The sequence below is a fragment of the Epithele typhae genome (genome assembly GCF_022376455.1).
Source record: "Epithele typhae strain CBS 203.58 chromosome Unknown BXZ73scaffold_30, whole genome shotgun sequence".
NCBI classification, from domain to species: Eukaryota; Fungi; Basidiomycota; class Agaricomycetes; order Polyporales; family Epitheliaceae; genus Epithele; species Epithele typhae.
The window spans coordinates 75,797-102,290 of NW_025954221.1; the positions used below are offsets into that span (position 1 = coordinate 75,797).

General features: G+C 58.1%; 8 protein-coding genes across 8 annotated transcripts; 4 read left to right on the plus strand and 4 right to left on the minus strand.

The window, feature by feature from the left end:
* Window positions 1–631: 631 nt before the first annotated feature.
* BXZ73DRAFT_48277 (MFS polyamine transporter) lies at window positions 632–2,775 on the minus strand (the record flags this gene model as incomplete). The annotated part of the gene is made up of 12 exons (XM_048020022.1): window positions 632–695; window positions 744–885; window positions 943–1,128; window positions 1,184–1,375; window positions 1,429–1,541; window positions 1,589–1,717; window positions 1,757–1,824; window positions 1,873–2,019; window positions 2,091–2,182; window positions 2,246–2,329; window positions 2,381–2,553; window positions 2,615–2,775. The coding sequence occupies 12 exons, from the start codon at window positions 2,773–2,775 to the stop codon at window positions 632–634; spliced, it is 1,551 nt and encodes a 516-aa protein (XP_047877002.1).
* Window positions 2,776–3,476: 701 nt separating this feature from the next.
* BXZ73DRAFT_90475 (uncharacterized protein) lies at window positions 3,477–4,507 on the plus strand (the record flags this gene model as incomplete). Its single annotated transcript, XM_048025650.1, has 6 exons — window positions 3,477–3,670; window positions 3,697–3,745; window positions 3,802–3,844; window positions 4,034–4,261; window positions 4,316–4,416; window positions 4,469–4,507. 6 exons carry the CDS (start codon window positions 3,477–3,479, stop codon window positions 4,505–4,507), a joined length of 654 nt encoding a protein of 217 aa, XP_047877003.1.
* A 774-nt stretch (window positions 4,508–5,281) lies between these two features.
* Window positions 5,282–6,949, plus strand: BXZ73DRAFT_90476 (MFS general substrate transporter; the record flags this gene model as incomplete). Its single annotated transcript, XM_048025651.1, has 5 exons — window positions 5,282–5,335; window positions 5,362–5,743; window positions 5,798–5,947; window positions 6,006–6,074; window positions 6,159–6,949. The coding sequence occupies 5 exons, from the start codon at window positions 5,282–5,284 to the stop codon at window positions 6,947–6,949; spliced, it is 1,446 nt and encodes a 481-aa protein (XP_047877004.1).
* Window positions 6,950–7,355: 406 nt separating this feature from the next.
* On the minus strand, window positions 7,356–10,892 carry BXZ73DRAFT_78177 (uncharacterized protein; the record flags this gene model as incomplete). The annotated part of the gene is made up of 9 exons (XM_048022824.1): window positions 7,356–7,588; window positions 7,686–8,597; window positions 8,683–8,856; window positions 9,093–9,207; window positions 9,261–9,653; window positions 9,695–9,861; window positions 10,203–10,269; window positions 10,361–10,542; window positions 10,883–10,892. 9 exons carry the CDS (start codon window positions 10,890–10,892, stop codon window positions 7,356–7,358), a joined length of 2,253 nt encoding a protein of 750 aa, XP_047877005.1.
* A 3,657-nt stretch (window positions 10,893–14,549) lies between these two features.
* On the plus strand, window positions 14,550–16,540 carry BXZ73DRAFT_102173 (pyridoxal phosphate-dependent transferase; the record flags this gene model as incomplete). The annotated part of the gene is made up of 10 exons (XM_048015136.1): window positions 14,550–14,563; window positions 14,622–14,737; window positions 14,794–14,862; window positions 14,919–15,031; window positions 15,093–15,477; window positions 15,525–15,587; window positions 15,647–15,786; window positions 15,837–15,948; window positions 16,019–16,137; window positions 16,196–16,540. The coding sequence occupies 10 exons, from the start codon at window positions 14,550–14,552 to the stop codon at window positions 16,538–16,540; spliced, it is 1,476 nt and encodes a 491-aa protein (XP_047877006.1).
* Window positions 16,541–17,633: 1,093 nt separating this feature from the next.
* BXZ73DRAFT_90478 (major facilitator superfamily domain-containing protein) lies at window positions 17,634–19,550 on the minus strand (the record flags this gene model as incomplete). The annotated part of the gene is made up of 8 exons (XM_048025652.1): window positions 17,634–17,854; window positions 17,917–17,988; window positions 18,050–18,168; window positions 18,226–18,384; window positions 18,614–18,925; window positions 18,982–19,042; window positions 19,161–19,311; window positions 19,362–19,550. 8 exons carry the CDS (start codon window positions 19,548–19,550, stop codon window positions 17,634–17,636), a joined length of 1,284 nt encoding a protein of 427 aa, XP_047877007.1.
* A 1,372-nt stretch (window positions 19,551–20,922) lies between these two features.
* Window positions 20,923–22,729, plus strand: BXZ73DRAFT_48183 (Cdc37 N terminal kinase binding-domain-containing protein; the record flags this gene model as incomplete). Its single annotated transcript, XM_048020005.1, has 5 exons — window positions 20,923–20,961; window positions 21,021–21,079; window positions 21,137–21,569; window positions 21,817–22,235; window positions 22,291–22,729. 5 exons carry the CDS (start codon window positions 20,923–20,925, stop codon window positions 22,727–22,729), a joined length of 1,389 nt encoding a protein of 462 aa, XP_047877008.1.
* Window positions 22,730–23,477: 748 nt separating this feature from the next.
* BXZ73DRAFT_102176 (MFS general substrate transporter) lies at window positions 23,478–26,083 on the minus strand (the record flags this gene model as incomplete). The annotated part of the gene is made up of 18 exons (XM_048015137.1): window positions 23,478–23,649; window positions 23,747–23,812; window positions 23,876–24,240; window positions 24,295–24,335; window positions 24,389–24,614; window positions 24,670–24,688; window positions 24,746–24,795; window positions 24,852–24,888; window positions 24,938–24,961; window positions 25,018–25,089; window positions 25,142–25,225; window positions 25,297–25,327; window positions 25,387–25,410; window positions 25,464–25,561; window positions 25,618–25,630; window positions 25,701–25,712; window positions 25,763–25,823; window positions 25,874–26,083. 18 exons carry the CDS (start codon window positions 26,081–26,083, stop codon window positions 23,478–23,480), a joined length of 1,605 nt encoding a protein of 534 aa, XP_047877009.1.
* Window positions 26,084–26,494: the final 411 nt, after the last annotated feature.

The following is a 26,494-nucleotide window of genomic DNA, read 5'->3' on the forward strand; positions in this document are numbered from 1 at the left end:
ACTTGTCGCCGAGAGTCTTGAGAAAGCCCGAGTGTTACATAGTCGGCCAACATGGGTCAACAGCAACCGCGCAAGGTGTATCTTCGTGCGTTCCGGCTATCGGACCCAGTAGGAGAACGCTGGCTGTCGCTCAGCTATCAGAAGGGTACCACGCGACACAGCATTTCCGGAGAGTGCGGAAGGATTGCAGGCTGAATACCCGGTGGAACATCCCTCCCATCGGCTTGCCTGCCATGTTCCACCATATGCAGCGCCAAGTGACCCGGGTCGTCCGTGGAGAGCTCGTGAGGGGAAGGAAAGAGTCCATGGCCTGAGATAAGCGCTTGGCAATGGGTGACGCCATAATTTCAAATAGCCGCGATGGCTCTTCACCCGGCCCGAACTGGCCGGGGACACGCTATAGTAGCCGACTCCGACGACGGCGGAGTGGGCGGGGCTTTCAATCATAGAAGCCATAAGTATCAGTCTGCCCACGGCTTGTGGGTATTTGGGAAAAACGATTGGACTGGCGTGGAACAGGCAACTGTGCTCTACATGTCTCATTAATTAAAATCTGTACGATAGCAAAGTTGAACGAGGGGGAAGGTGTGTAACGAAAGGCGTGAGACGGGTCAGCGATCGCGCCGAGAGGCTAGCGTTTGGCATAGCGGCTGGCGTTCCGCAGCCGCTCGCCGTATTTCCAGAAGAGAAACGGACTGCACATAAATTCAAACGCGCACGAATCCTGGAGGCAGGAAAAGCACGCACGGAGGATTCCAACCACGATCGCCACGGCGGCAAGAACGGTGTCTCCCTTCCCGTACCCGAGAGAGCTGAACATGGCCGGCGCGAACAGCGGGAAGCCGAACCCGGCCAGAGAGCGGAAGAAGGTCGCCGCGGCGAGCGCTGTTGGCGGCGCGTTAGTCGCCAAACGACGCAGACATCGAAGAAACTGTAGCCTACCGGAAGCCGCATACAGCGTGAACGCGTCGATGAGGTATGTCTGGATCGTCTGTAAGTTGAGAACCATGCCCGCTCCGACGAGCGCGATGCCGATGTCAGGCGCGATCCAGGGGATGTCGGAGCGGGAAGTCCAGCCAGTGATGAGCAGCCCGATGGGAAGGAGGAATGTCCCGGGAACCATGCATGCTGCGAAACGTCCCTGTCAGAGGGGTCGAGCTCGGTCCCAAAGAACGGCACGCACGAAGTCGGAACTCGGGTTTTCCGACGCCGTCGTTGCGCTGGCAGAGATACTTGTAGACTCGGTCAATAGCGCGCGCGTTGACCTGAGCGGCAACAGCAAGGCCGATTCCAAAGGCGATGTAGTGCAGGCCGGAGATTCCGATAGGCTGCCGGTAAAGACCTTGAAAGATGGACGGGATAGTCGTGAGATACACTGGGAGGAAACAAGTCAATCAGGAGTATCAAACAAAGGATGCAGTGACTTACAGTACAGCGTCCCGTACAGCAGCGACATGTATGCAGCCATCACTTGAATGATTGGCTCTCGGAAGAACATGGCAAACGGTCGAAAGAGTGACTTGTTTACGAACGTTTTCCAACTGACCCAAAATGAGATACTACAAGCTTGGCTGAAAGACCCGCGTACCTTTTGTGAGGATCGTAGTAGGTAGTCTTGATCTCCTTGTGGCATCCGCCCTCGAGGTCGTTCTTCTTCCTTATGGCGGCCGCCTTCCTCTCCAGAAGAACCGGCGCGTACGCTGATGGACAATCAGAGCTCGCAACAGCTTGGCATGTAATAAAGTGGCGGAAGAACTCGCTTTCTTTGAGAAACCATAAACCCACTAACTGCACGGCGACACTAAAGATGGTGGGAGCCCAGAACTACTAGAATGAGCTGAGAAGGAGTGAGTGTCCCCGCAAAGAACTTACCACCCAGCGCCAGTCTCCCAGCTGAGCAATCCACGCTCCGCACAGGGGTCCAATGACGGGTCCAAGGATAGGCATGAGAGAGTAGAGGGAAACGGCTTGACCTCGCTGCTCCGCCGTCCAGACGTCACCAAGGACTCCACCGCCGATCTTGAAGCAGATTATCCACAACAGCTCGTGATGAGTGTCCACTTAACGCGATGGAAGTAAAGACTGCTTACCGTAAGAGTACCGCTACCACCCAACCCCGCCAGAAGACGGAAGACAAGCATCTCTCCAATGTTCTGGGCGAACGCGCACCCGAAGTTCCATGCTGAAGGTGCATGAAAAACCCGAAGTCACGCAAATAGCCAGAACTACGCGATCCCAGGCTCACCTAGATACCAGAAGTTCGCAGCTTGTAGCACCCGAGCACGTCCATATACCTCGCTCAACGGTCCCAGCAACAACGGTCCAAACACTAGTAGGACCATTTCAACTTCGAAAAGTGACGTAATAACGGGAGGCTCACCGTATCCAAGCACGAAGATCGATGTGAGCAGCGCCGACACTGACGAATTCGTCACCCCGAACTGGGCGGCGATGATGTCGCCTGCAGGCGCCATCATCGCGGACGACAGTGGGCTGAGGAGGGTGTAGGCGGAGACAACGACCGTGATGGCCCACTTCTTCCGGACAGGCCAGCTGCGAAGTAGTCGACGTTATGACAAGCGAAACTATGAGCGTAGTCTGAACGAGGACCTACTTTTTGGGGTTGGCAGGGTCCGTTGGTCCCTCCCAGTCAACGACATAGATGCCTTCGTCGTTGGAGGAGTCTGAGGAAGCATTTGTTTGCGGGGGGACTACTTTGTCATCGCGGTGCAAGGGGGATGGAGGCCGGGAGGTGGTTTTCTCGGTGTCAGCCATCATAGTGACTTGAAAGCGTTTCTACGGCGAGCCTGCAGGAAGGAGAGTGGGGGAAGTCCGAGGAGCATGACGACGCGATGCTGCCTTTAAGCCGTGGCGGGTGACGGTGAGTGCAATAGCTCCGTGTGTTCATTTCCACTGGGGACTTGCTGGGTCGGGGGGCAAGCACAGCGCGCTTGACGTGAACGCCGAACAAAACCGAAAGGCCGAAAGGCAGCTTCTGCCACCCATTCGCACGGTTCCAGTTCCTCACATAGGGGGCACTGATCGCGACAATCATTTCCTCCAGTCGGGGCCGAAGCTCCGAGTGGCTTGAATCTCGCAGAATGCGTTGCACTAGAGCCACTGGTAGCGAATTTGCAGTGCTGAGTGCGCCGGTCAAGCGTGGGTCAGATATTGGAATTTGCAATTACTTCAAACGTGGTAGAGATGGAGTCGAGCTCACCAGTTTCCGTTGGAACTTGGGATCCAGTGAACGAGGGCGTAACGGACGGACACCGAGCGCTGCCCATGTGGTCACGACTCACGACCAGCGAGGAACTGGAGAGACTCATCATCAATCTCATGTCAGGGAGAGCCATCTGCCCACGTGACACTTGAACTGTGCGCGCGCGGTGTCTGCCGTCCAATCCTGTCCAATCTCTGGCAACTCTCGACTTTCCAACTCTTGTTCTGCGAGCAGCCCACACCGTTCCCCACCTATGCCACCACCAACACCACACACACCTCTCCGAAGGCTCTCCCAAGGATCACTTTCTCGCCTTTCACGCTCAGCCACATACCCCGACGCCCCTCATGGACTCGGTTTTCTTGAACCCGCGCTCGCGGAGCTGATAGACGAAGCCGAAACCCTCCAGACCAACGTCGAAGGCCTCCGCGCCCTGGAGATTCGCTAGTGGTATTCAACGAGAGCTTCGCGAGCCTGCTGTACGTGATGAACATGCATGCCCTCACCACGGACTTTCCTCAAGTGAGTGCTCTTTCGGTAGAGTCTCTACACAACGCTGAGGGACAAAGTGAGGTTAGGCACCGAGCGACGCGTCGTTTGCCTTGGCATCCCGAAGAGCAGGTGAGAACATGAGTTTCTTGATGCCCTGATCGTCACTTGACACGCCTATAAGCGCAGAGGAAGATGCGCGCGCCGCCCTCGAAGCTATCCGAGCGGCTGAGGCGGCGGCCGCAGCTGCTCGGCGACCCCCCACACCAGAGAAGACTGTCACGACCCACGGATCTGCTGCAGACCGCACATCAACCACAGATGCGACGATGTCAACCCAGCCCGCCTCCGGGGACAGACCCAAGTCTATCTTGAAGAACAAAGGTCCCCGGAAGCTGACGGCGAAGGAGAAGCGCGAGCGCGGCTTAGAGCTGGAGAAGATCCTCGCTGCGCTGCCTTTGGAGTTCAGAGGCGACGACCCGAACTTGCGGAGGAACATCGAGCAGGTCATCGAGAAGTTTTTGGACAACCCGGGAGACGCGTTCAATAGTGAGTGCATACGCCCTTATGCTCCCTGCCTGTCGTTGAGCAAGCTCGTCGCAGTCACGGCGTTCGTCAAGCCGCCTGAACTCAACCAAGCAAAGGTGAATAAGTGCTTGATCGCGCTTGTCAATCGCAAGATTGTCATCAAGAAGAACAGCACGGTGGGTAGCCCTGCTCTTCAAAGTCGTCTTTTCTCATCTATGCGTCGTGTAGGGTGTTGTATTGTACCACTGGCAAGGCCCGCCTTCATGAGCGCTGTACTATCAACACCACCATTGTATCATTCGTCTGCATGGCAGCTTTACGATTGTGCTGCAACCTCTATTGGAAGTTTGTGGCTATGGCAGGGACTACAATGTGATTGATAGTGCGCCGCCCACTTCAATCTGACTGATAGCAACAGCTATCCGCCCTCGTTATCTCAGTCGCGTGAGTGATTTGGAACGGCATCCGGCATGTTGCCGATGACTTACAGTGACTTACTCCATGCTTATCTAGCTGCAGGGAGCGCGCGTGTTATCTGGTTACCGACTTGCTATCTGGAACGCGACTGGCGCCTTTCAAAGCGATCATAGAGGAAAACGGTTTACAAGTCGATTCAACTAATGTTCCGTTAAGGACAGCCTTCATTCCAACGAACGGCACGAGCTTTCCTTCCATGCGCCTTCTCCTCACGCGAGTCTTGGCAGGCACCGCGCCAGCTTAGCCCGCGGCTGCAGTAGGTCAGTTTTAACTCGTCATGTTCCAGCGGCAGCCATTGAAATCCATCTTCCAGCGCAGAGTTTGTCGATACGCGCCCGCGCCATGTGCCTCTCGACACGTGCCTACTGAATTGGGGATAGACTTTGACCCCGGGTTGCTCGCGTCCGATAGGCCTCCATGCGCAAAAGTATAAAGTGCACGCGGACTGGCCGCGGTCGCACACCTGTCTTCTGTCCAGGCTACGACCTCGGCACAAAGCCCCACCATCGGACGCGCGGCCGCTTCCGCTTCCGCTCTACGACAACGACGACGGCGACGACCACGATGAGCGATCTCAAGTCCTCTCACAGCGGAGCTCCTCGCTCAAGAGCGGCTCACGTCCCACATCCGTACGCGATGCTGAGCGCGCATCCCCGTCCGTACCGCAGGCCTCGACCCTACCATCGTTTGACCACGAGCGCGCGCTCGTGCTCAAGTTCGACATACGCATTCTTCCGATCCTCGCGGTTATGTACCTCGCGAACGCGCTCGACAAGGGCAACCTGGGAAACGCGAAGACGAACGGGCTCGAGGCCGACTTGCACTTCCACTCCAACGACTACAACATTATCCTTTCTGTCTTCTTCGTCCCTTTCGTGCTCTTCGCGGTGCCGGTCGCATTCGTCGGCAAGAAGTTCGGTTCAGCCCGCGTGCTCCCCGCGCTCATGTTCATCTTCGGCTCAATGACGCTCCTCAGCGCTGCCGTCAAGAACTTTGCGGGCATGTTTGCTGTGCGGTGGTTCCTTGGTGAGTGTACCTGTGCGCGCTCCATATCGTTTCAATCGCTGACGCTGCGTGCAGGAATGGCAGAGTCTGGCTTCTTCCCGCTCATCATCTACTACCTGACGACATTCTACCGACGCGGAGAGCTCGCGCGCCGTCTGGCGATCTTCTATGCCGCGTCGAATATCGCGAACGCCTTCTCCGGGCTGCTTGCGTTCGGCGTCTTCCGTAAGTAGCGCCCACCTTCATCGCGTGATACCCGGCTGAGGTGTTTACGGCGCGCCAGATATCAAGGACTCCAAGATCCCTGCCTGGCGTTATCTCTTCCTGATTGAAGGTGCTGCGACTGTCTTGTGTACGTTCGCGCCAGTCCACCTGGCGTCAACGATCGCTCATGCCTCTTGAAGTCTCGGTCTTCGCGTGGTTTTACCTCCCGAAGTCCGGTCAGAAGCGTGGTTCCTGACCGACGAGGAGCGCAAGATGGCCTTCCAGCGCATCCAGATGGACTCGTCCTCAATCGTCAACGAAGAGTTTGTGCTCAAGGACGCGCTTCAGATCTTCAAGATGCCCGCGACCTACGCCTGGCTTTTGATGAGATCTGCTCGGCGTCCCCATCCAGTCCGTCGGCCTCTTCCTCCCCCAGATTGTCGCCCGGCTCGGCTTCTCGTCCGTCAAGACGAACCTCTACACCGTCGCGCCCAACGTCGTCGGCGCCGTCTTCTCCTTCTCCTCGCCTTCTCCTCCGACTACGCGCGCATCCGCTTCCCGTTCATCGCCGCCGGCTTCCTACTCACCTTTATCGGCTTCATCGTCTACGCCACGATCGACGTCGAGCGCGAGCTCCACGTCGCCTACTTCGCGACGTTCATGATGACCTGGGGCACGAGCGCGCCGAGCGTCCTGCTCAGCACGTGGTACAACAACAACGTCGCGCACGAGGGCCGCCGCCTCGCGCTCACCTCCGTCGGCGTCCCGCTCGCGAACGTCATGGGCCTCGTCTCGTCCAACATCTTCCGGAACCGGGACGCGCCGCGGTACATCCCCGCGCTGATCGTCACCGCCGCGTTTGGCGCGGTGGGCGCGGCGGTCACGCTGTGCCTCGGGGCGTACATGGTGCTCGACAACCGGAGAATGGACGCGCGCGAGGGCGTGCGGCGGCGAGCGCTGGATGTGAGCACGGAGAAGCTGCGGGAGGGTCCGAAGAGCCCCGAGTTTAGGTGGTTCTTGTAGGACGACAGTGGTTGGGTGGAGGTAGACCAATATCTTGATACTCGTGAGGCATCTCCTCACGAATCGCTTCAGAATTCGAGTTCGTGCGCGTTCCCAGCGATGGACGTGTGGTGAGACAGAGCACCTGCATTGAACATTGACTACCACTAACGATCATACATGCCAGGCAAGGTCCACCGGAGCCCCTTTAATGTCGTAAACATGAGAACTATACTGTGTGTGTTTCGATCGGACGCCAACGTTCATCATGACCTCGTCCATGTACGCCTGGACGACCTCTTCTTCAAGAAAGTGATATTCCAGGCCGCGGAGGCGGAACACGCAAACTCTAGCACCACATTTCTCGCCGCGACCCCGTCGAGCTAGGGCACATCGAAATGGCCTTGGGAATCGAAGGTCCTGCCCGTCACCGTACGACTTCGATGGCCTCACCCAGCACATCGCAAACCCGATCGAAGAATACCGCCCCGCTGTCGCTCGCGCGCATCACCATCGACCCGTCCTCCGACAGCACCATCAGACTCGGCTCATGCCCGACCCTCTCCCGCAACGCATGCACGCGCCCGTCGCGCAGGTCCCAATACACCGCCCGCCCCAACGTAGGCACCCGCGCCTGGCCCACGTCAGGAACGCGACCGCCTTCGGGTCCACCGAGAGCCCACAGGGGATCGACAACCCGCTGATCTCGACCGGCCCGGAGACGGTCGCGCCAGTGACGGTGTCCACGACGCGGTACACCCTGTTGGCACGTCTTTGCCATCGTCGTCGTCGCCGTCGCGCGTGGGGAAGTCGGTGGACAGCGCGTGGCGGCCGTCGGGAGACAGGTGGACGACGCGGCGCCCGTCGAGCGCCAGCGACGCAACGGCGTAGTTGCCCCGGGCCGTGGAGTCGATGAAGAGCCTGCCGCCGTGGGCTGGTGGGAACCCGAGGACGTCGACCTCGCCGGGGTTTTTCGAAGGCCGTAGTGAGAAGGCGTAGGGTGGGCTGCTGTCGGGACCGCCGATGAGGTTGGTGAAGAGTGGCCGAGCTGTGCCAGTGGTCAAGTCCCAGAGGTAGAGGTAATCGGTGATAGCGCCGCCGCAGCGCGAGCGGTGGAGAGCGCGTTGGCCGTCTGGGGAGACGGAGAGGTTCGCTTCGTAGATTTTGTGGTCGTCTCTGCTGGGGAGCGGGGAAGGCATGGAGCGGATGAGGGTTAGGGTCACGGCATCCCAGACGTGCACCTCTCCCGATTTGTGAGCGACGGCGATTTGCGTGCTCTCTGGGATCCAAGCGATATCGAGTGCGTTCCCTGCGGAAGTTTTCAACTGTGCGGATCCCAGTTTCCGAGGTGCGGCGCCCGGGGTTGCGCAGTCGTCGGCAGAGGGTAAAGTGAAGGTTGTGAGGATGTCGTGGGTGTAGAACGCGAGGAGGGTGTCCGAAGGAGAGAACTTGGCACACGGGGAGACACGTCCCATAGGACTGAACATCCCATGGCAATACTGCTCTAGCACTGGTTCGCCAGTGGAGACGTCCCAGATCAATACCTCTTGAAGCAGCCTGGGGTGGTTACTGGAAGAACCACTCCAGCTAACTGCCCATCTTCCGTCGCGAGAAAACGCCATTTCATGAACATCCGTTGAGTGCCCATACGCTTCCGCAATGTACCATGCTGCGAAATGTAGGTATAAGTCCACGAAGACGAAGAGTAAAGCAAGAATTAAACGTACGAGCACGGTGTTCTACTCGCAACAGACCTCGGAGATGGAGCGCCGCGAAAGTTTGCTCCAATATTGTCGACCACCTCTCAGTGTGGTTCTTGAACGAATTTTGAACGACGCAGGTGATTCCGTTCTTACTGAGGGTGGGGTGCTCTTGCACCAGGCGTGTGAGTGTGGAAATGGCTTTTTTCTGTTCTTCATTGACTTCGCCTTGAAACCAGGTGAGATGTCTCCCATGAATCACGATATTGAGTGATTGTAACGACTGTGAGAACCCGGTTTTGTAATTCTGGAACTGGCGAAAGAAACGGCCGGTATATATGTCGTTGTCTCCCATATTCACCGTGATGGAGAGATGAGCGAGAGCAGGAAGAGCTATCAGATCCGGAGCTGTCCACGGGAAAATCTAGTCAGCCTCAGTTCTCCAAACTCTGAAGTTTACTTACCTATCTTGGAAGACACGAACAATAGACGACAGCTGAGAGTAACGTCCACCAATGTAGCTGCGCTGGTGCGAAGCAACTCCTTGTAGAAAGGGGCATATATATAAATCCCTGAACCCTATGGAAAGTCTGTCAATGACTTTGACTCGCCGGGTATCAAAACGCCCTTACCACGACGAGCTTGTGCAGGCGCACAGGATCAAGTTGTGGAGACGGGGGTAACGTCGAGTCGTCTTCCGTCGGATCTTCGTCTTCGTCTTCGTCTTCGGGGATCCACACGCCAGATAGGCTAAGCTCTTGGAGAGTAGGAATTCCTCGGAGCAGTCGCTCCAAGTGCGCATACGTGGGGAAGCTAAATCGCTTGAGGGAGAGCTTGGTGACGGTGCTGTACTGGGACAGGCTGTTGAGCATCGACAAGGGAAACAAGGCGTAACAATGGTTGGTGCAGGTAAAATCCCAGTGGTCGATGTACCGGAGGTAAGGTGGGAGGATGAGCAGAGCGTCAGATATGAACTCCTCTTCTGCTTTGTCCATCAGTAAAAAACGACATGTCACCGGAGTGCTCTGGAGCCTCCAGAGCAGTCGGAGCACGGTGAGACAAGTACCCTTTTATGGAGCCGCGAGAGCTTGGCCGGCGCCTCCCAGGCACTCCAGAGACACAGCCGCTTGCTCGGCGAGCACTCTGGAGTAGCCCCGAGTATCTTCTCCAGAGTACTCTGGAGCTCTCCTGAGCACACCTGAGCCGAGCCATTTCTAGGGCGAACACCCGGTACTCATGTAGCACACATGTATCGAGCTTAAAAACAAATAATCATTGAGAGACGACTACAACTCATACATATTGGCTAATACAACACAGACCAAAAGGAGCGTAGACGGTACAGGCCTATGTCTCTCCCGAACAATCGAAACTTACCTTGATGGGCACGATACACTGCACAATCTTCCATCCCATGCCCCACTCCTACTTCTCCGGCCCACTGCGAGGCGACGATTGACCCGAGACCGCCCTGTCTTCATCCGGCTCAAGAGCGCAATACGAACGGAACGGTGGGGTAAACTGTGTGCGTAATATCAGCAAACACTCACGTAGAGTGGTGAGACAGGACGTACCAAAGGACGAGGTGACGGTCTTGGACTCGTGTGAGCCGAGGACGGCGATGCGCCCGACGAGGTTCACCTTGAAGAACGTGCTGACGGGGCTGCCAAGAAGCCACAGTTAGCACTGATCCTGAGACGAGGTGCGGGGCGTGACGTGGACGGCTACGCACCTTGCCCTCCGGGTCCGCGGGTACTACCACAATGTCGCCAAATATGACCATCGAGCCCAGGCCACCGTTGGCCTCGCGAGTAGGGGCTTTTGGTACGCGATGCTTCTTGCCACTGACGATGATGCAGGCGTTCTGGCAGATGAACGAATCAAAGGCCTCCGCGGTGGACGCAGTGTACTGACCTGTGAATCGTGATGCGTTGCTGAACGATGTTCTGGAGGTCGTGGAGGATATGGTGCGTGTAGAAGGGTAGGCACGAGAGATGGGGTGCTGATGGAAGGGACAAGGGAGAGAGGGCTGCGAGGGATGGAGACGGACTGCGCGAGGTAGGGCTCTGGCGGGAGGCGACGACGTCAATGTATGGCGTACGTTACATACCGAGATGGCGTCAAGACTCAACACGACGCGGGTGCTGACGCGTCTTTCTGTTCATAGCGGGGAGGGTAAGCCGTCGTCCTTCCGTGTCCTGTTCTTAAGGAGTTTGGTTAGCAGGCAGGGCGCGCGAGCCCTCGTTGCACTTACATGACAACATCGGGAGGAGAGACGGGTAGAGACAGCGAGGAGGAAAGAATTGAAGACGACCGAGAGCCGCGCTGCTGGCAGTGGGCGGTGCCGCCCAGAGGTCTGTGCGTGGGAACAACCTTCCACAACCTGTTCTGGCGGACTTGTGTTCAAGCACTCAAGTCCCTGACCGTTTGATTCTCTTCCCTATATATGTAAGTACTGGCTGCGAAACTCGCCAACATTTTATTGGTCTCCAGTGGCAGCAACCCAGTTTTGTTGCCCCCTTGGCCACTCGCAAGATGTGTGCGCTCGACTGCGTTCGTCTTTCTCACGGCTACAGCCAGGACTCGGCCTTCCCCTGCCGCCCGCGCAACCACTTCAAGTGAGTGTCGCTAAAAACCACGCAACTGGCACGGTCTGAGCGGCTGTACTAGTCACCGGTTTTATTTCTCGTTAATATAACTACCAGAAATCCCGCGTTGTATCACGCCGGTGCGGGAAAGCATACGAGAGCGTATATACGAGTTTCGTGTGCTATACTCACGCGTTACCGCTTGTATCGGAGGATGATATCGAGGACTCTCATGCCACCACTGCAGCACGAGAGACCTCGAGTGATCCTGGCCGTGGCTCTCAAGACGTCGTTAGCAGTCACTGCTACTCTGGAGAGCTCCAGAGCACGCTTGCGCTACTCGAGAGACCTCGGCATCATTAGTCATCGCGCGAGGGCGCTCAAGCGCCCTCCCGGTCATCATTGGCGGCAAGGGAGTGATGCCGAGTCCGGGCCGGGGCTCTGGCGCACGGCGCTTTTTCCTGATGTCCACAGGGGTTGGAGAACGAGACCACGAGGATCCATGGGGACTATCGAGCCGGACGATGCGAACCAGAGGGCGGAGTTCGGAGGTGTTTTCGAGGGCTTTTTGGAGGGAGTGGAGCTGAGCGGGACTGGCTATGGTGAGTTTGCGCCAGAGGTGGAAGCGGGACCTCGGAAGCCAGGCGCTGCAAATGAGGGCGCAGGTGCGGAGGGTGTGGAAGTCGTCCCTAGCGTGGACTAGATCGATCACCTGCTCAGTAATCTCAGTCGGCATAACAGGCGAGGATAGAGTCTTCATCGCGACGGGCTACCAATGTTCGGGATCGAGTGCACGGCGGTGGACGAGCGCGATTCTAAGTCTCGAAGCGTAGCTCGCCGGTTGGACCACGTGATGGCGACGCAGACGCCTGTACAGGGTCACTTGTTCGAGTCGGGTCCGGCGCCCGACAAGTCGCACTGCTCGTTGCTTTTTGCCAGACACGACCACGCAGAACCGTTGTTGACCATTCTCGCGCAAGTCTTCCTCTCCAATTTGAAACAGGGCTATGCTATCCTTACGCTCTCCGGAAGACGACGAATATGGATGGGTTTTTTCTCGGGGAGGCCTCCTGATATTTTTGGGGCCTCGCAGAGCTGCACCAGTAAGCATGTTCTGGGCCGTCGTCCAAACATGAGGCTAGAAGACCGGCCGTATTCAATTCTATCCGCCCACGAACCCACACCTGGCCGCAACAAGGAGAGTCCGTCGAAAGAAAGTCCAGGCCGCGAGAGTATCTCGACAATTACTCTTCTTGTTCCCTAGGACCGAAACTCGCAATGACGCCTTCGCTAACGAAGGAGAGGACCGACGAGGCATACTTACGCCTGGTTCACTCTCTATTGCGGGTCTGTCCTTCCGTTAGCTGTGGTGTGTGTGTTTCGTATGACGTGCGATGTACTTATCTTGACTGGTCCTACCGCAAACGCGAATCACTCTTTCCGATGGGGATCTTTCCACAGGCGCGAAGAGGTGCGCAGGTGGGCGTGCATGTGCTCGCGCTTGCTGCAGCTGTGGCGCGAACACCTAAGTGTTGAACAAGTTTTATTCAGGCGAGTTTCTTCCAAGTTTCTTCGCTATTAATCCACTCCCTTACGTCATAGAGCGAAGCTGGTTTCCTCGCCACCGAACATCCGATTCTCGGGGATTCTCTCTGATACTAGCACTTCCTACTCACATCTCACGGGTTGAACACCCGACGGAATGCCGATTCAAGATTGCTAGTCGTGACTCGTCGCACTCATTTTTGGACCGCCACGTTTCTCGGGTGTCATAATTGATCATCTCTGTATCCATCATCAGCGGTGGCAGCGTATGGCTTGGACTTACAACACCACTGGCGAGCGGAGGGATAAAGTGAAATTAATTGTGAACGCATCCACGAGTCGAACTTCGAGCTCCGGTCCCCAGCACGTGACTAACGCGTCATTGGGCAGCTCCGAATCGGCGCACTGGCACCGACTCCTGTCTCCCCCCTTCTCCTTCGCCATCTACTCCGCTCGTCGTCTCAACCACTCCGATGATGTTCAGTGCCTGCTGGCAGGATATGTTCATCCCTCAGTCCCCACGATTCACCCCCATCGCGCGGGGCAAGTGCGTCGATATTCTCAAGTAGCACCATCCAGCCTGCTAGAAGAGGGAGGTGCGGCCTCCAGCGGACAAACCAGACTCACGGACGCTCGCGCCACCAAGCTTCTCCCGCGGACTGCGGCAGTGTGAGGTTATTGGCGACAGCGTCCATAGACTGAGCAGGTGAGCCTTGTCCGACGCCCAAAACTCCATTCCCCTGTTACCTCAAGCCGAGCCCCTTCTCCCCAAGCTCGCCAGCTCCGACTTCGCTTCCCGCATTTCGTGGCTTGCCGCCCAACACCCTTGGCCGCGCTTGACCGGTTCGATGCACAGATGGCGGTACGTGTTCTTTCAAACTCTAGGAGACACATACATCGTACCACCCCGCTAATACGAATACCAGATGGTGCTCAAGTACGTTCCTGAGCCTTTCCCCGCGGAATGACCGCGAGGCGAATAGAAGACGACGAAGATTAGAAGAGAGTGTGGTGAAAGCTCCACGACATAGGCATCGCTTTCCAGCCGATAGGACGTCGGGGCGGGGCAGATGCGGAACGTTTTCGATTGGATCGAGTCATCAAGAGCCCGTGGAAGCACCTACGGCGACGAACGCGAGCGGCGAGAGGTCGAGGCACCGAGCAGCGGATGTCGGAATCGAGGGGGAGAAGAAAAGGCTGCTGCACTGGCGCAGGGGCGCAGGACGGACCGTGTCACCTATCATGTCCCTCTGGAGATCTCTTTGTCTGCTACAGGTTTCAAGAAAAGAGACACAGGGACGCAAAGGGATCAGAGCAATGCGCAAGCACGCCGGCGCAGGACATAGACAGGCGCTTCTAGGTTGCCTTTTCGGGACCAAGTCGCGAGGAACCAAATAAACAAAGCCTGAAACGCGCGATTCCGGGCTCAGATGCAAACGGCTGTACATATGCAAGTTCTTCCGGTGGGTTCCAGTCCATATACGCTCGGGCCTTGTTCGTGTCTCTCGTTAGAAATTCAGAGACTAAAAATCTGTACCGGAAGACACGTCGGAACCTCGGAAGCGAAACTTGAACAGCCCAATCTCGCCTGCTCTAAGTCTTTGGCCGAGCCGCGGAGGTGGCGTGGACGCATGATTTCATATCTCCTTTGAGTCATTTGCAACACCACGTCCCGCCCACTGTAGATAAAAGCGTCGTGATCGATCGCTGACCACCGCCTCCTCCTCCTCCTCCTCCTCCTCCTCCTCCACTGATACCCTTCAGGTCGAAAACCCCCACGAACTTAGAATGGATATCGAGGCGTGAGCATTTGTGATTTTATATTGCAGTCCCAGGAACTGACAATCTGCGCCGATTCAGGTTTCGCAAGGCTGGATACCAGGCGATCGATCGCATTTGCGACTACTTCGAGTCGCTTCACAGCAGACCTGTCGTTGCCCAAGTTGATCCCGGATTCTTGATAGACGCACTTCCCGGTCTGTTCCCATACTGGCTGTAGTCTTGGCTTCGCCTGACTGGGCGCGTGCTGCAGAAAATGCACCTGAGGAGGGCGAGGACTTTTCGGCCATCGCGGACGACTTCCAGAAGCTCATCCTGCCCGGTATGCTCTCCGGATTGTCTGTGGTTTTGGTGTTGAACATGGCGCACGATAAACAGGAATAACGAACTGGCAGCACCCAAACTTCTTCGCCTTCTTCCCGACCGCGAACACCTTCGAGAGTGTCCTGGGCGATCTCTACTCCTCCAGCGTCTCGAACCCCGGCTTCAGCGTACGCTACTCGCACTCCTTTCCGCGATAGTCCTCGCTCATCTCGTTCGCCCGTACACCAGTGGCTCGCCAGCCCCGCCTGCACCGAGCTAGAGCAGGTCGTCATGGACTGGACCGCGCGACTCCTCGGGCTCAGCCCCCACTTCCTCTGCGCCTCGGGCACCGGCGGCGGCGCGATCCAGAACTCGGCCTCCGAGGCGTTCATCGTCGCCGCCGTCGCCGCGCGCGCGCGGTACATGCGCGAGAACCCGAACGCACGCATGGAAGAGCTCGTGCTCTACACCACGACGCAGACGCACTCGCTCGGCGCCAAGGCGGGGCTCGTCCTCGGCCTCGAGGTGCGCGACCTGCAGGTTCGTGCGGAGGACGGGTTCGCGCTGCGGGGTGCGATGGTGCGCGAGGCGGTGGAGGAGGACATCGCCCGGGGGAAGCGTCCGTTCTTGGTTGGTGAGTGCATTTCCATGACCTTTTGTTGACCCTGCTGAATCACGTAGTCGGGACCGTCGGGACCACGAACACGGGCGCGGTGGACCACGTCGACGAGATCGGGCAAGTCCGTGAGTGCGCCTGCGGTTCGCCATGCGCCGTAGATGCTGATCGTGCCGACCGCGTCCAGTGAAAGACTACCCTTCCATCTGGCTGCACGTCGACGCCGCGTGGGCCGGCATATGCTTCGTGTGCCCCGAGTACCGCGAGCAGGGCCAACTCGCTGCCATCAACGAGTACGCAAACTCGTTCTGCACCAACTTCCACAAGGTCCGCTACGCGCACTGTCCCGCCCGCCCTCGCTGACCGTACGCGCGCAGTGGGGCCTCGTCAACTTTGACGCAACCGCGCTCTGGGTCCGCCAACGCCACGACCTGATCGACGCGCTCGATGTCACGCCCGCGTTCCTGCGCACGAAGCAGTACGACGCCGGTCAGTCGCCCGCTCGCTCTCCAACCGCCACCACGCTCCAGAGCTGACGCGCGCGTGCGCTCCCTACCAGGCTCCGCGGTCGACTACCGCAACTGGCACCTCGGCCTCGGCCGCCGCTTCCGCTCGCTCAAGGTCTGGTTCGTCCTCCGCAGCTACGGCGTCGCCGGCTTCCGCGCGCACATCCGCAAGGTGCGCGTGCCCCCCTCTTCTCCTTCCTCCTTCCCCACGCTCACCCCGCACGCGCCAGGGCGTCGCGCTCAACGACCACTTCGTCGCGCTGGTCCGCGCCGCGCCCGAGTTCGAGTTCGCCGCCGCGCCCGTCCTCGCGCTGTCCGTCATCCGCCTCAAAGACCCCGCGGGGGCGTCCGCGGAGGCCGCGGACGCGCTGAACCGCGCGTTCGCCGCGCGCGTCGCCGCCGCGAACGGGCGGGTGTTCCTCACCCAGTCGACGCTCGCGGGGCGGACCGTGCTGCGCTTCGCGATCGGCGCCGAGCGGACCGAGGTCGCGCACATCGAGGGGGCGTTTGAGGTCATCAGGGGATGCGCGGCGGAGGCGCTGAAGGAGTTCGAGGCTGGCGGGGCGGAGGCGTGAGTCGGGTGTTGAAGTGAATAAGGTTTAGATCTAAGTGGCTACGAACGATTCCAGTTGTTTGTCTCGTCGCTTTCTCGCGCCGCCACGCGTGTCGTGGCTTCCGTGGGTCCGCGGTGCTTATGTGTTGCAGGGGCACGCTTGCGCTGGACAGGAGCGGCCAAGGTACGGTAAGGGGCCGGGTATGAACTCCCCAGCGATGAGGGCGAGTGAGGAATTAGTGGGATGAGTTGCGCGATGCGCTCCCAATGCGCCCCCCTCGTCCCGCAATGCGTCTCAACGTCTACCTTTCAATGCGCTCACAACGTGTGTACATGCAGCTCGTTTGTTTGCACTCGTTTATTGCACGACGGGCGGCGCAGAATACCTGGCTGGCGGAAATGCGAACGAAAATTGGTAGAAAGCATGCCTTTCGTCCAGCTGGGCGCCTATATTTCTGATAGGTCGATTGTTTAACAGTCAGCCACATTTCGTCCCGGTAGAAAGGTAAACTGTCCGCCCGCCTTTGTCTTTTACGCGATGTCGTGCAGACCGAGATCGCGCGAGTCGTGAGCTGCGTGAAGCGGGGACGCGCGTGCGCTGTGCGGGACATGCTCAATGCATGACGCGCACGCATCCCATTCGTGTGTCGTGTGTCGTGTGGACCGGGCCCGACGCGCGAGTCGTGAGTTACATAAGGTGGAGACGTGCGCGCGCGCCGTGCATCACGGGGCACCAGGACGTGCGGACAGTTTAACTTTCGACCGACACGAAATACGCACACACAAATAGTTAAATAATAGCCCTATCAGAAATATAGACGTCCACCCGGACGTGATGATAACGATGATGATGATGATGATGATTTCGTGCCAGAGCTCGTTAACTACACGCGTAATGCTAATTACATTCAGGACGTCCACTCGGACGAAAGGCATGCTTCTACCGCATTTCCGCCGCATTTCCTCCTAGCAGACATCCTGCATTGCCCGTCGTGTTGGTGCATGAAAGGGAGGAGCGCGAAGTCCGTCTAAGTCTATGTAGTTCTCATGTCATAACAGTCTGGACGATTCGTACAGCCCGGGCGCCGCCCGCCCGCTCCGGGCATACCACACTTTCACTCCTCTACGCCCGCGTCTTCTCGTTTCCTCCCCAACAGCTGCACCCGCGGGGAGCCGACGAGTCCCGCCCCAGCCATGACTACCGTGCCCGCGACGAGGAGGACCCCAGTGAAGACGATCAGGTTGTTGAAGTGAGACTGGTCCGTGGTCGTGAGCAGCGCGCCCGCGGTCGGCGTTCCCGCCAGAGACGCGATCGCGACGCCGATGTACGTCGCGCCTGCGCGGAGGTGAGCGTTTCGTCGTACGCGCGGGCGGCAGCAGACCTGAGCAAGCACTCACCGAGCCGTGCGCCGAACTTCTCGCGAGGGGAGATCGCGGCGATGTAGGTCGGCAGGAGCGAGACGAAGGCGCCTGGGGTGGGACGTTGGGGGTTCAGTGACTGTGCATGTGACGATGCAGGAGGAGATCGAACCTGAAAACAGGCCGTAAAGGGCCGCGAACGCGATGACGGAGCCGGCGCTGCGCGAGGGCAGCCACAGTCCGAGGGTGAGCACGCTGCAGATCGTTGCGGCTGGTACGAAGACCGGCAGACTGCAAAAGAGGTATCAACATCGAGAGCCCGTCGATAATACAGGCAATTTCACGTACGTTCCGAGCCTGTCCGCGATAAGTCCTGGTAGAATCCGCGAGACGATGTTCATCGCGTTCATGACGGCAAGGAGGTAGTGCGCGATGTGGGGCGCAACCTCACGGAAGTCGGCATAGATCTGGATGTAGAAGTACGGGACGAAGAACGCATAGAAAAGCCTGCAGCGGGATCAAAGGACGTCAGCGAGAACCTCGCACAATCCCCAGATTCTGTTCGGCAACCCGACAGCGCTATTTCGCCCGTCCCACCCTCGCTCAGTGGTGGCCACCGCCCCGGGCGCTTGTGGGTGGAACGCGACGGCGATGTCACCATATTTATGGCAGATAATAGCACTGCCTGAGAGCGCTTTCGGGCTGCTGAACAGGACCTCACAGCTACTACACTCACAAAAACGCGGCGATGTTCGCGAGCGCGTAGCGCGGATCGCGGAATCCGCCCAGGTCGATCGCGGTCCGGAACGACATGCGTCCGGAGAGCGGAAGCCGCGTCTTGATGGTGACGCATGAGATAGCGAGCAGGCCGAGCAATAGGAATGCGACGACGCGAACGGCCCAGGGGAAGCCCAGGGTAGGAATAAGGCGTTCCATGAGGATGGGCACGACCACACCCCCGGTCGCGCTCCCGCCGGTGGTGAGGCCAATCGCGAGCGCGCGTCGGCGGCGGAACCAGTGGCCAATTACGGCGAGCGCAGGGCTGAACCTGTGTGCATCGGAGGATGAGGATGTTTCCAGGATGGCGCGGAGATGAAAACGGACAGCAGAGAGATGCCGATCCCGAAAAGAACTCCATGGGAGAGGAAGACCTGGTAGAGCTGGTCTTTTTGGCACAGGGAGAGCATCATCAGTGAGAACACCGAGATGATGGTCCCAGCGGGGATGAGGTACTGAGAAGATGATGTCAGCGTTGTCATTTAGACACGCCGGGCAAGGGCGACTCCTTGCCTTGGTTCCATAGGCATCGAATGCCCTGCCTGCAAACGTCCCGAGGAAATAGAGAAGAAATATCTGGATGGACCCTATGAAAGAGATCGTGGACGGCGATGACGAAGGCAGCAAATCTGTCTCGTAGTATGCCTGGAATGTGCCCTGTGACTTGGTTAGTAAGACGCGGTCAGAGAGATTCCAGGGCCGCTCACGTATGCGTTCACCAATCCCGCCGATGCGAACAGCGACAGCGACGACCCCAGCACGACTAGCCACGCCCTCCAACCACCATCCGGGACGTCTTCGAGAGACGGCACGGCCGCGTGTGCTTCTGAGGAGGCGGTTGCCTCCTTCAGCTCCGATCCCAGAGCTTGGTGGGAAAGTGAGCTGTTACCGGACATACCTTGCTCTCAAGGTGGTGGTGGAGAGAACGATGGCGTCCATCACTTTGCGTTTGTCCGACCCCTGCGGCTCGGCCGTGCCCACGCCGCGCTCTCCGGACTGATTCGGCGCGCGAGCGCGTGCCGTTTTTGAAATGATGTCTTTTTATCCGCCTTGCACTGCACCCTGTTCGCCAGGCATGTCGCCGATATGTATCTCCGGAAAGGCGGGAGAAGAGAGAATCTCGCCAAAGGGTATCACCCGTATCAGTTCTATAGATGCGCAGGCATGTTCTACGCTCAAGTGCCTGTGCCGAAGCTCGGACTTTGCAAGCGCGAGCGCAGAATCGAAATCCACCGACGCGTCGCTCTCGACTGGGCAGGCGATGGTGCTCTCGTTGGAAATGTTGCTCTGAAATAGAAGGGCTTGCGGACGGATTTCAGGGGTGTGCTCGAGTATGTTAGCGGGCCGCGAGAGCCGATCTCGAGCCTTTACGCCAGAGGTGGGCAGATGGTGTAGACGCGCGCCTAGACGAGGAGTGGATGCATGTCCCCCTGCAGGCGTCGAGCTCGTCCGAGATTACCGGCTCTATAACCTTGCTGGGGATCCGAAGATAGTGTATGGCGATAAGACCGGGGACGTAGGCAGTCGGTCATAAATGGGATTGATCTTACGTAGAGTAAAAACTGTATTGCGAGAGTATGCTGGTGGAAGAGAAAGCGGCCGGCTGAGAACTGTGGTCACAATCGGCTGATGATTATTATTATTATTATCATCATCATTCTATCCCTAACAATCGGCTGATGAGCGGGGGAGCGAGCAGGCATCGCAGTGAGACGGGTTGGAGAAAGAACGACTGAGCGCTGAATCCATAATGCTAGGCGGGTTTCGAAAAAAGCATAGCCTGTATAAGCGGAGACTGAAACAGGAGATGCCGAGATCAGCAATGGGTCTGCTCACGCGCGCCCATCTCCTCACTCAACGTCGCCGCTTGTTTACGGCTGATCTCGACTACCAAATTTAGTCTCCGCCCGAATGTGCCATGTTGAATCACTGCTGAACTTTTTTGGAACCCGCCTAGCGTTATCCTCAGCCAGCCCACACGCCCCACACCGAATCTGTCGACCGTGTGCTGCTCCGCGTCTCCAGTGACTTCTGGGATCTGCCAGCTTTGTGTGCGCTCCGTGGGACCATCGATGAATAACAGCGTTCCTGTGGTCTTTGGGTTCTCCAGTATCCTCAAAAGGCCGCCCTCGAGGCATATGCATCGATGGGGCCGTGTGGAATGGAAGGCGAGAAGGAGGACGCAGCCTCGAACCCTAGTACCCGTCCGACATATAACCCGCGTTCGTCACGTGCAGCCCGCTAGTCCCCCCTCACCTGCCCTGCACAATGCCTCCCATCAACTACTCCAAATGGGACTCACTCGAGGTCTGCCCACACTTACTCCCATCCTCCTCACCTTCGCAGTCCTGACCCGTTTCGTGTAGCTCTCGGACGATTCGGACATTGAAGGCCACCCGAACATCGACAAACGGTCCCTCATAGAGTAGGGGTTTATGTTCACTTCCCAGCCTGCGCCAATCTGACAACTCTGTGTATGCAGATGGAAGCGAGACCGGATTCACAAGGAGCGCAAGGAGCGCAAGGAGAAGCTCGCCGAGAACAAGGCCGCCATCGCCCGCCATGCAGTACTCAGCAAACGTCTGGAGCGGATGGCCACCGATGTTCAAACCCATGGGTTTGAGTCATTCCTCGCTATTGCACACAAGCCCGCCACAGGAGACGCCTCCACCGTGTCAGGAAAAGACGACGAACTGCTCTCTTCCATTGTGCAGGAAGTTTTGGAGGTGGCCAAGAAGAAGCACGCCGAGAAGAGTGGCTGCGACCTTCGGGAGGTCGTCGTCGCCGGACTGAGGGCGCAACTTGTCAAGTCCAACAAGGAGATGGCGGAGCTGAAGAAAGAGGTGGACCAGGAAGAGGCGAAGCGGAGGAAGAAGATTACCTCTGAACAGATCCACGATGGATACGAGTCGCGGGTGAGCAGCTTTGGCCACTGTATGCGTCATCTTTCTCCCTTTCGTGTTGCACATCGGTCGGTCGGTGCCTTTTGTGTGTCGCCACGCATCTGCATCCCCACCTTGTGCGCATATAGTCTGCCAATACCCTTATAGACGTCGCACTTTCTAAGGCTTGTTGCCCTTCGAGGCCTCCTTATTGTCCCGATTTATCCGCTTCCAAGGCGTTGCGATGCTGCTGTGAATACATGGTCTAACTCTCGTCCAGTACATGCCTCCAATCCCCGACCCTCCTCCCCTCAGGAGCTCCAGAGCAACCAGGAAAGCCCCGAAAACTCCCGCAAGCCAATTCGAGACTCTCCATGCCGGAAGCCCTACACCGCTCCCAACTGGAATGCTCTCGGAAGTCACCGACAAGCCCGACCAGAAACCGTTCACCGCCGAGCTCACACCCTCGCTCAAAGAGTTCTGCCGTCTCCCCGTGCTCGACTTTGACAAGATATGGGAGTTCCTCCAGGCTCACCGGGACGTCTACGTCCCAGGAGCAGCCAACGCGCTGCTCGCCGCCGCGTTCGAGGCGCAGTGCCGGGGCGACACCGCGATCGCGTATCAGTGCACCCACCACAGCATTCTCCTGCGCTTCTGCGAGTCGCTCGGGAAGGACGGGCCTTCGGTGTTCTTCCGCAAGTGCGCGTCCCATCCGCTCTCCGCTCTCCGTCGCGCCGCTGACTCCCCCGCGCAGGTTGATCGCGGGCGACCGCGCGGCGCTCAACCTCCTGCAGAGCGACGTGCAGAACACGTACCAGTTCCTCGCCCAGCGCACGTCCGACTACCTCAACCGCCCCGCGAGCGACAACGAGCGGCTCGAGCTGTGCGCCGAGACGCCGGATACGCAGCCGACGTTCCACGTCCCGCGCGGGCCGCCACCAGAGCACATCGAGCTCACGGGTCCCGGCGCGGAGGAGGCGGACGTCGAGGCGTTCCGCGCGGAGCTGCAGGCGCAGTGGGAGATCTTCGACGGTTTCGAGAAGCCGCTCAAGGACGCGCTTCGCGCGGAGGACCTCGGCGCTGTCAACCGCGTGCTGGCGACGTACCCGATGCCGAAGGCGGAGGGGGTCGTGAAGGGGCTGGAGGAGGCGATGATCTTCTCCTTTGCGCCTTCACGCTCGGGGCGGATGTAGGCTGTGTGCTAAGATCAGACCCGCGGTGCGTCGAGTTTGAACTTGTACGAGTACGTCATTGTATGTTGGATTGCTCTCCGTGTCGGATGCTGTGAAATCGCTGTCTGTATCGCCGTTTGCCTTGTTGTAAGACCCTTCGCAGAGAATCATGTCCTCCTTCTTGCATTCTTCGTATGTGCATATCTAGCAGCTCCCGAAGTCCCTTGAAGCACGAACAAATCAATATGCAATCCAGACAACCCAGTTTTTGCACGATGTCTCATCCAATTCCCTTCCAATTCCAATATCGAACTTCCATTACTTCCTCCACAATCTGACGGCGTGGAGAACCTCTTCGCCACGCACCTCCTGGACTCTTTGGCCGCCAGGATTAGCCGAGTTTCAGAATTCGTCATCGTGAGCGGAAGTTGAACGTTTGAACGATGCTCCGCCGCGATACCTCGGTCCACGACCGCCCGAGCCGCGCGATAAGGACCCAGATTGCTCGCTCCCTTCCGTCAGCCTCCGCCCGGTCAACGGTCTGCCCACCGTTCTCTATCGACAGGTTCGTGCGCCACGCTGTTGCAAACCCGTCGCTCCGCAGTGAAACGGCCAGCGCGAGAGAGACACGAAGATAGTCATTCGAGGAGGTCATAATACCCATTAATACAGTCGTGCTTTTCGTCACTAAAAAGAGCCCGTCCCTTCGGGGCTGGCGCATCTACCTCGTACATCCCGCCCGTACCGCGCACACACCCGGGCTCAGGCCTCAGGTCATGAACACGTAGCGCGGGTCGTTGTCCCACACCTCCTCCTTCGCGCCCTGCGCCGGCTTCTCGCGCTCGAGGCCCATCTCGCGCACCTTCTCCGCGTTCTTGCGGTTCATGTGCGCGAGGCGCGTCCGGAGCGCGAACGCCGCGCAGAAGGACAAGAAGACGCATCTGCGGTTCCGGGGAGGGGGAGGGGAGGGGGGCGTTGTGTCAGCGCCACAGCACGAAGGCACGCGCGTGAGCGCGTGAGAGAGACGAGTTGACGCACCCGGCTGCGATCGCGTGGCCCTTCTGGAAGTTTTCCTTCGAGTCGAAGTAGATCTGCGGCGCGGCGCTGCAGAAGACCGAGAGCGCGTCAGCACGCGTGATAGCAGCGGCAGTCGCAGGCGGCACGTACATTGAAACGGTGTTCGAGATCGACACGATGAACGCGGTGCCCACGCCGCGCTTGCTCGTCGGCGAGAAGATGTTCGCCGCCCAGCTCATCACGAGCGGGAACAGGCTGAAGAGGCCGCCGACGACGAGGAATAGGGCAAAATACCGTCCGCCGATGTAGTTGCTCGCGTTACCCTTGGTGGCGAGCGCGGCGAGGATGATGTACCCGATCGTCGCGAGCCCGGTGGAGAGCATGATGTGGTAACCGCGGTCGCGCGTGCGGTCGGAGTGCATGGCTTGGAAGACGACCATGAACCAGCCAACGGCGTAGGGCGCGACTGTGAGGCCCTGAGAAGACAGGGAGTCGAAGCCGAGTTCCTTGATGAGCTGTAGCATGCGTTAGACGTGTTCGACGCGAAGCGATTTCGACTGAACACCTACTGTGGGGAGGAAGTAGGAGATGGTCGCGACGCCCATGTTGACTAAATGCGGTACTTAGCGGGATGCGTGCGTCCGAGAATGAAGCAGTACTCACAACTAGTGTAAACAACGACGAGCATCCACGAGTGTGGGTCATTGACGATCGCCTTGAAGCCTTCCCAGCCAGTCATACCGCCGTGGGATGTCGGCCGGTGATCGCGATTGAGACGCGCCTGCGCGATGGCGCGCTCGCGGGGCGAGAGGAAGGAGGAGGCAAAGGGGAAAGACGGGAGGAAGAACAGGAGTGCAACCGCCATGATGAGCGTTGGGATGGCCTCGATCTGACAAAGGCGACCTTGGTGCTTCAATCTCGTATAACCCGCGATGTGAACTTACGAGGAAGAGGAACTGCCACCTAATCGGCACGAGACTGGTTAAAAACATTCCGATTGGAGGCTGTAAGACGACTTACCCTTTCAAGAGCGGGGTGTGCGCGCGTACGAGGCCAAAGGCCAACAAGCCCTGTAAGTCCGTCGCGTGAATAAACCATGGCCATGAAGAGACTAAAGAGAACTCACACCGATAGCACCGGGAAGCGTTCCTGTCATACAGAGACTGGGAGATGGTTGGGGAGTGGATACGTTGTAGAGTGGCAAATACGTACCTAACGCGCAAAGCCAACTCGGACCTGGACCGATTGGTGCTTCAGAAACTCAACTTACACGGCTTCCTTAAACGGCTCACCGTTTGTACCAGAACGACAGATAGTAGATCATTCCTGCATAGTAGCCGGCTTCGCCGATGCCAAGAAGCACTCTGCACTCTGATTGAATACCACGCCTTGATCTGATTAAAGTGAGCAACTCACCGGAGAGCGAGCAAGGCACCATAGCCTTTAGCATACACAAATGAAAGAGACGAAAAGCCCCAGAACACCATGGACATGAAGAAGCTGAAAGTGCGGGGGTGGCAGTGTTAGTCTCCCGCATGCCGAGGAAAGCCAAGGTGGGAGAGATCGCCCACAATCGGTTCGCGCCTATGTGACGTTGAAGCACTGCGCGTGGCGAGTGGTTAAGAGAGGGGTCATATATATGCGAGCGGAACCAGACTCACCATTCGCGGGCATTTCAAGGAGGCCTGGGGAGAACCATATGGCTCAAAGAACGTTGATAGATGCGCAGAGAACTCACAGTAGCCAACATAGAAGATACTCAGCGCAACCGTCCATTTGCTGTTGCTCGTGACTCCGAAGTTCTCATTGAACTCGGTGATGACATGGGCGTTTCCGCTGATTGGGATCCGCTCAGGATTTGGGATAACGCGTGAGAATGACCGAACACTCACATATTCGTCCGGTCTGTGTGACCGATGCGCCGTTCGGACAATCTGAGATCGCCGTGACCACGACAGGCGAGAAGAGTACGCACCGAACTGATTGACTAATGACTGGGGTGAGCTAGGGCAGGTATGGAAGGGGGAACACACGTACAGACGTAGCTAAGAATCACAAGGGTAAGAACTCGCTTGTCGATCTTACGCCGGACGGCTTTCTGCGGGAAAGATGAGACGCGACTAGGATGAGACAAGAGACGAAACACACCTCCTCAGCCTCGGTAAAGTCCACAGTATCGGCGTCCTTGTTAACGGCTTCTGCCAAAACCGGGTCCGGACGGGCAAACAACCCGGACTTGACGGCGTCGGGGGAGAGTTGGGACTGGTGATAGGTGCCGTCGGCGAAGGCAGAGTCGCGGAGGACGGGGCCTTCTTCGACCTTCTCTACCGAGGGGCGTGTGGGTACGGTGTCGTCCATGGCGCGGGTGCGGAGGGAGGAGAGAGAAGGGCGTCGAGCACGAAGAGCCGTCGAGCGTCGGCGGCAAGAGTGCGGACGAGAAGGCTTCTTATATGCGCCGGTGTGTTTCTGCGTAGTGTTCGCCGGAGTACCGGCAGTGGATCGGGACCTGAAAGCTGATGGGTAATCAGGGTCAAGTGCTGGCTAGTGCTGGATGCGCAAGGTCAGATGGGCATGTTGGCTCTTGTTAGTTTTGCTTTAGCCTCTGCAGGGTCCGGGGGTGGGGGTGTGAGGGTTGAAACGTTGATGCGCGTGGGCGATCAGGGCAGCGGGGGCCATGGGGGGCAGGTAAGACCCAGGGTGAAACTCGCGCACTGGGCAGGAGACGGGAAAGAGGATGGTGAACGTTGAAGAGTTGCATACACTCGGCCA